The sequence below is a fragment of the Phytophthora infestans genome, genomic scaffold (genome assembly GCF_000142945.1).
Source record: "Phytophthora infestans T30-4 supercont1.21 genomic scaffold, whole genome shotgun sequence".
Taxonomy (NCBI): domain Eukaryota; phylum Oomycota; class Peronosporomycetes; order Peronosporales; family Peronosporaceae; genus Phytophthora; species Phytophthora infestans.
In genome coordinates this window covers 939,445-947,263 of record NW_003303738.1, presented here as the reverse complement: position 1 = coordinate 947,263, position 7,819 = coordinate 939,445, and the positions used below count along the sequence as shown (strand labels likewise).

Sequence of the window (7,819 nt, the reverse complement as noted above, 5' to 3'; positions counted from 1 at the left end):
GCGCGCTTGTCCGCAGCCGCGTCACCCGAGGAACTGATCGCCTCGGAGGCCACCTGAGTAGCCTATTTGAGTGCAGAGCCTTTGCCGTGAGGCTTAGTGCTCTTGGCCTGCGCCTTACCGGCTGCAGCCTTGGAGCGTGTCTTAGCACCGCTCTTAGTAGTGCCACGAGGCATGCTAACGGTCGAAGTGGCGACCTTGACGAAGAGCGCACAGGTTGCTGCTCGAGGCTCTAACTGTGAAGTGAGCCTCCGCCGCGCTCGCGCGGCCAAGTCGATGGTTTTCGACTTTGAGAATGAGAGTTTGTGACGAACACCTCTTCATTCTGATTGGTCGGTAAACCGAACCTAAGTGGGGGAGGATGTAACGGGGTACGTAGCCCTAAGTGTACCCTGGTTACATGAAGTGTGACACTTCACACTTCAGGAGTATGACACGTCATACTCCGAGATATTTGGTACAAGGTACCAAGGTCGTTCAAGGCCAACCATTGGTTAAATGACATTGCATTTCTATAGGTAACTAACAGTTTGTATTAAACCCAAACTTAATCTACCTATAAATATACTCAGTTTACAATCTACCTTATTTGGGTCACTTCGCTCTCTTTAATTAAAGAGGGGACCTGTGAACTGCCGTTCACTGAGAGTTTGTATACTCTCGGAAGATAACTTCCTCTTGCGCAAGGTGCTGTGTGACCCCGTCACACGCAGCCTCGCACGTCCTCGCCAGTCTACGGATTCGCACATAAGGTCAAACTAACTTTTGCTGCGTCAGGCGCAAGTACTGCAATACGTACCAGGCTTGGCCGCGTCCTGCGCACGACTCATGGGTCTTCAGTTGCGTCAGCGTCGGGTGTGGAGCTCGTGTTCCTGGCGCAGCCGCGCGTTCTTCTCGCTCCCGCGCAATTTCTGAAATGGGAGGCTCAGAATGATCGTATTTAAAACGAATCGAACTTAAAAGAACAGATACGTACCTAAGACGGAAGCGTCATTTTTATTTTAGTTTCGCAGGTAATTTATGAATTTGGGTAACGCAACCATAAAGTCTTTAAAACGACCATAAATGTCTCAATTTACGGTTGCGGTAATCACTCCGACATGTACTGTACTGTGCCGGTAGAGTAGTCAATCACTGTACGTGTGAATATCTGGAAGTTCTTTTCACTTTCTTTTCCGGCACAATAGTTGCGAGTATTGCGTCGGACAGTGGTGTCGACGGAAGCTGGAAACCAATGGATTTTTCTCGCTGTTCGTGAACTCCGGGCATTATCCATGCGACTTTTGCTCACCATCTGAAGCTGGGCGGGCGCAATCTTTTGGAGCGGTATCGTGATCCCAACAAAGCCTCGACTCGAGTCCAAGGAATATCTTAATGAATGACAGTCATTGCCCATGCTTTCTTTCGGCAATGGATACAACTGGGGCTTGAGTTCATTCTTCTACAGCTCCAGCCGTTCGGTCATACTTGATGGCGTACAGGCCCCGCCTCAGATCCTACGACCAATGCTGCTCTCATTTTCCAACACGTCTCCAGTTGCACACTACTCCAGTTCTCCTTCAACGTTTAAGATGTCCCGTTCTACACTCTCACTTGCTCTGGTTGCAACTACTGCACGCGTCGTGAACGCCCGCCCCACCTACGTTGCTCTCCTCCCGAATGGTGATAACGTTCCGGGCGTTGCGGCTTTAGGCCACGTCAACCCAGCAGGCGGAGGTGCCAACAACGCCTTCGGCCTCGACTTTGCGAGCGCTGACAAATCGTGGACGAAAGTGGGTCGAGAGCTCGAACGCCGTTGTCCAATGGAAGGAGGGTCTCTCTCACCCCGGTAACGCGTCGTCCATGTCCGATCCGTCGCTGTGGGCCGATATCAGCTGTGGTTCAGAGAATTCGACGAGTACCGGCACCACGGCAAGTTCTACGATGGGATCTAGTGCCGGCACCGTGGAAGCTGGAGCGTACACCGCTCCGTCAACGGACACCTCGACTCCGGCGACCGATGCCGTCGCCTCTTCTTCGTCTGCGTCCAGTGCTTCGGCAGCATCTTCTTCTTCGTCGAATGCAGCTTCAGTTGTCACTCCGGCACTGTACTCCGCTGCCGGCGTGGTTGCAGCTGTCGCAGGTAGACTTTACGGTAACGTTAACAAGAACAACCCACTTGCATACAGTATTCGTCTTTCCTTTATGTTCTCAGCAGGAAGATCAGAAATAGCGAGCCAAAGCAATGACATGTACTATAATAATACGACCATAGGTAGCTTAACCCTCAAGCCGTAGTCCCTTAACTTTTTTTCATAAAAAGTACCGATAAGGGCGCTCGGCGCCCTAATAATATTTTCACAAATTTTAGGTTCCGTGAGAAATTCCACGAGAAATATATTCCCAAATAAATTACCATCAAGTACCGTTACTCTCAAATAATTCCGAGTCTGATAGCCAGTGGTTTTGTTGATCACAACAAAAATCCACGTACGAGTTCTTAAGCACTGGCACAGGCGCCAGTGCTAAAGATGACGAGAGCGAGGGCGCGCCCGGCGTCACTGTGCTGGACGTTTGTTCTTCCTCTGGTAACGATGGCAGTGACGAAGACACTTCGACTATCTAAGCGATTCAAGTGAGGCGCTAGATGCCATACTCTACGAGATAGGTAAAGTTACACTACTACGAAGACCGTTTTTATGTATAACTCTAAACTTTTATACGTATATGAATTCCCTTCTCACGTGTCTTTGAATAGACGCGCCACTTTCACGGCGAAATCTGTCGCAAATACAGAATTAGCACGACGGCCATCGTATTGTTTGACGTTGTCTCTGGAGCAGCGGATTGCTGAACGACGCCGTGATTGATTTCGGAATCAGAATGATTGCAGAAAGTATGGACGGCTGCATCGCATTTTCTTCGCTGACATTGGCTATTGGGTGGCCTAAACCACCAAGAGCAGCGGCTATCAGAGACACCTTTTGTGGTTATGCCCATAAATTTAAGCTCGAACCACTGGGGGTTTATTATTGTGGAGATCGCGTTTCTGTTAGCGTATACGCTCCTCTAGCTCAACATAGTGCACTTAGTCGAATTCATCAATTCACTTTCCAATTCCCCACCACGACAACAGTTTCCGACAGTACATGTACTGAAGGTGTAATTCTATGAGCCGCTAGACCAGGAGTGCTACTGAAAAGAACTGGAAGATGATGGAAATTTCATTTGCTGTCGTAACTGGAGAAATGGCACAGTGCCTGCGATGCAAAAGAGCTTTTTCCTTAGGAAATTATCGCGAAGTGGATCGACAAGCCCTCACAACCTGATTTAAAAAGCTGTGGAGTAATGGTCGGGGTATTGTGTACGCACACTTGCGCAACACCCATCGATTTGAACGCCATCGGGTGACAGAAGCTTATGTAAGCGTGATGCGGCTTAAGACTAGCCTGGTTGTTGCTGTGCACGATGAAGCTGGTGCCACACAGTGAGAAAAAATTGACGGAAACGCAGAAGACGGACCAAGAGGTTAGTAAGATGCTAATTCCACAATAATCTTGTAGCCATTCGTGGTTTTGTTAAACAATAAATATATATATATCGCTTTCCCTTTCCTACTTGTGCTTTTCGTCTTCTTCTTCTTATGTGTTAATGCGTTTCTTCATACAATAACGCTTATGGTGATACTTCGCATCAATTTTTTAAAATACGGTTATTTATTTTTAGCGATAAGGGCGCCCAAGGCTTTAGGGCGCCCTAACGCTTGCAGTTAAGGGCGCCCAAGTGGCTTAAAGGTGCTCCAAGCCTGCTGTGTTGTTGTAGCTAAGGGTGCACTAACGCCATTCCCCTCAAGCTGAGGTTGAGGCTCGATCTTGTGTCCAACGCGAACAGCAAACGATTACGAAGGTCTCTGGTCCGTAAAGCTGTAAGCGGGCAAGACCACCGGGATGGTGAGCTCCATTCTGGCGAGTCCGGTGGTCTTGCCACATTGCCAATATTGACACCCCCGGAATCTTCGCTTTTAAGTTCTCCAGCTGGTTTGACTGTTTCATCGAAAAAAGTATAATTCTGGTGGTGTTGGACACTGCCTCGCAGCAGTTGCTTCGACAGTTTGGGGAGTTTCTTCGCTCGGCGTTGCCGAGTATTCTCGCGGGCAGCGTTTACGTGATCCTTCTTTCGAAAGTAGTGCAAATATACAGCTGGCGCTCCGGATGCAACACATGTACTGTACCGGTACTCCGATAAAAACACAAGCCCTCCCTACCAAAATGCTCCCATGCCAGGAAAGCAGCGAGCCATGAATTTCGTGGTATTAAAATAGGATATATACCACACTCGTATCCATAGGATAGAGACTATATGAAGGCCCAATCGATCATTTTTTCAACCAGCAAAAAACTGGCAAGCGTGGTTGACCAGACTGGTATCATCAGCCGTGAAGACCGGCTGGGACACAATCTGTGATTGCCAATTTGATTAAAAAAGCACGATGTCTCGACACAAATCCCTAAGAGCTTCCGTTGTGTGTCCCATGGTTCTTCTGCAGATACCGGTAACGACTCCTTTGCTAACATTTCCACCGCTCGGATGCCGCCACACGACGTCAGTCTTCATTCTCCGAATCGCGTTCGACCACCCAGTCCTCACTTTACTCCGATCTCTTCATTGTGATGTCCCGCGCTACTTTCTCAATCGCTGTGGTTGCGACCGCTATTGCCGTCGCGAACGCCCGTCCGACGTACGTCGCTCGCTTGCCGAACGGTGACAACGTGTCCGGTGTGGCCGCCCTAGGCCACACGAACCCCGACGGTGGAGGTGCCAACAACGACTTCGGCCTCGACTTCGCTAGCGCCGGTGAATCGTGGACGACGGAATTCTGCCAGCAGGACTCGGATGGTGATGGCCAGACCAACGGCCAGGAGCTCGGTGACCCGTGCTGCGAGTGGGCGCAGGACTCGAACGCCGTCGTGCGCTGGAGCGAGGGCATCTCGCACCCGGGCGACTCGTCCTCCACGTCGGATGAATCGCTGTGGGCCGACGTCACCTGCGGCTCTTCTACCTCCAACTCGACGTCCACCACCACGGGCTCGGGATCTAGCGCCAGCACTGTGGACGCGGGCTCGCCCACGACCACTGACGCGGATGCCACCACGTCAGGTTCCACTACCGCGGCCGCTTCGAGCGACGCTGCTGCTTCGTCGTCGTCTAGTGCGGCTTCAGCTGTGACTCCGGCCATGTACTCGGCTGTGGGTGTCGCCGCTACCATCGTTGCCTTCTTCGTTTAATAGATTCTTGCCACGTTAAAAAAATCTTTAACAAGACCATTTTCATGCAAACGAATTTGATCACTTTAGTATCCAAGCTTGTCACAATTTAACCTTAAGGATTAACCACTGCAGTACCGGTAGTCGGAGGAGGGACAGGTAAACTCACCCGTTCGCTCAGTAGTTTCGAAAGCGAAATGGCGAGCAGTTGCTGCTCGATAAGTCTCCTCTTAAGCTCTTCGTTGCTACTCAATGCTCGTTCTCGCTCCCGGCGCTGCCTCGACGCAATACCTTTCCACACTGAGCTCTTAGCTGCATACATCAAGATTCCTGCCTTTCGTTTCGGCCGTTGCACGATCTCACGGCGCAGGAGCTCGATCTTGTCTTTATTCTCTCTTTACCTTCCTTTGTTTGAATTCTGCCTCCGGGCTCTTGGCAGGACGAGGGCGCAGCATGTTCGGGTTGGAGTCGCAGGCAACGATTAAAGGTTCTTTGATAAAATCCATCGGCCAACGCGTTTCGTCAAAATCAAGTGTGGCGAGGACTTCAGGGATGAAGAACTTTCTGTCTTCGAGGCAGGGGTGGGAAAAAATAATATCAATCCCGTAATTACTGTATTATCCGGCTACAATTATTATTATTGAATCTGTCCAAAGTCAATATAATATGATATTGATCCAATAATATCAGTACAATACCGGTTTATACCAATATGTTAGAGGCAACTAGCTTTCGCGCCAATCGTTCAAGTGGTTGGCTGGCAGGCACAGACACGAGCACAAGCCGAAGCCTCACAGCACTCCCTCACTTTTCATTTGACCACGATGGCTCCGAACCGTGATATCTGCGCATTCTTCTACGAAGACAAGGGCCAACGCGACTTCCGCTGTCAGCTTTGCGGTTCTTACCGCAAGCAGCCGTCCGGGACCGGGTACTCGAACCTGTTGTCCCACCTCAACCTGACGCACCCCGACTTCAACGAGACCTACAGCGCATCTGCGGCTACGGACGCCCCTCTGTCCAACTTTGGGTTCGTGTCCGAGGCGACTCAGCATCGCTATCAGTGGCTTCAGTGGGTCGTAGAGAGGCACCTGCCCGTCTCCGAGGTCGACAACCACCTCACAAGGTCCATGTCGTCCTGGAAGCCCGTTTCGTCCAAGAGGTTGAAGGAAGACATGAAGAAGTGCTCCGAGAGCGTTCGTGTGCTGATCGAAAGCGAGTTGGGCAAGCTGTTTGGTGTCATGTGGGATGGATGGACGCACGGTACCACGCACTACGTCGGTATCTACGGTGTTTGCTACGCAGACGGCAAGCGCCGTGAGCGACTGCTGTCGCTGTCACCGCTGGAGGACGGCAGCCAAGATGCTGAAGTGCACATCGAGATGTTCAAGCGCGTGCTGGCGCTGTATAACAAGGACATCTCTATGGTGGCTTTTCTGGTAGCCGACAATTGCGCGACCAATCAGCGGATCGCTACGTTGTTGGAGTTGCCACTGGTTGGCTGTGCAAGTCACCGGTACAACCTTGCGGTGAATCGCTACTTAGCTGCTTATGAGCCGGAGCTCGCTGCAGCTAACAGTCTGATGGTGCAGCTACGACACGTGAGCAATGCTGCGGAACTATTAAAATTCACGGACCTGAAACCTGTCAAACGGAATGTTACCCGTTGGTCTTCGACATTCGCAATGGTGGACCGCTATAAGAAAATTCGAGATTCTATTCGGCAGGTTGATGCTGTTGACGAGTTCATCCCAAAAGGTGTGGCCCACAAGAAGCTTCTCGGCCTGCTAGAGCACCTCAAGAAACTCGATAGTGTCTGCAAGACACTCCAGCGCGAGGACACCAGCATGGCGGACGTGCGTGTTTTGTTTGACCAGGTTGTTGACGACTACCCAGTTATGGCGAGCCATCTGCGTCCGGCGGCGAAGATCGTCCATGCGCCGGCCTTTGAGGCAGCTTTGTTCAAGATTTGCAACAATGCGAAGCTCACTGCGTCTGAGTCGCGCGCAGTCCAGCGATTGGTGGTGGAGCCAGATGCTGCAACTGGTAAGAGGAAGGAGCGCTCGACGAGCGATTACGCCAGCGCAATTCTACGAGGGGGGAAGCAGATGCGAGCGGCTGGTGCTGCGGGTGTGAGCTTGCATGAGCTGGCAAAGGTGGTGCCGCCCACCTCAAACACAGGTGAAAGACTGTTTTCGCAGTGCAAGCTCATTCTGACGCCTCCGCGGTCATGCATGCTTTCTGCAAACTTTGAGATGTTAGCATTTCTTCGCGTGAACCGCGACATGTTGAACGCGACTTCGCTCGTCGCCAATGAGTAGGAAGACTTGGTAGTTAGAGGCCACAATATACTTATATTGGCCCCGTTACTATTATTGTACTTCATCATATTCCCGTTATTATTATGGGACTCGATGTCTTGCAGTACAATTTCGTATTGTATTGTCTGAGGCCTGCTTCGAGGAGATAACTCATTATGAGGTTTGGTACGGTAAAAGCGAATGTGAGGTAACTTTTAACTCGATGGACCGCTGGGTGTCGTCGGGCGAGGCGCAGCAATGTACCGGTATTATAATACA

At 50.8% G+C, this 7,819-nt stretch overlaps 2 protein-coding genes across 2 annotated transcripts; both read left to right on the top strand.

Annotated features, from left to right (window-relative positions):
• Window positions 1–1,568: 1,568 nt before the first annotated feature.
• Window positions 1,569–1,829, top strand: PITG_22951 (uncharacterized protein; the record flags this gene model as incomplete). The annotated part of the gene is made up of 1 exon (XM_002901342.1): window positions 1,569–1,829. The coding sequence occupies one exon, from the start codon at window positions 1,569–1,571 to the stop codon at window positions 1,827–1,829; it is 261 nt and encodes an 86-aa protein (XP_002901388.1).
• A 2,817-nt stretch (window positions 1,830–4,646) lies between these two features.
• Window positions 4,647–5,261, top strand: PITG_11916 (uncharacterized protein; the record flags this gene model as incomplete). Its single annotated transcript, XM_002901341.1, has 1 exon — window positions 4,647–5,261. One exon carries the CDS (start codon window positions 4,647–4,649, stop codon window positions 5,259–5,261), a length of 615 nt encoding a protein of 204 aa, XP_002901387.1.
• Between the last annotated feature and the right edge of the window lie 2,558 nt (window positions 5,262–7,819).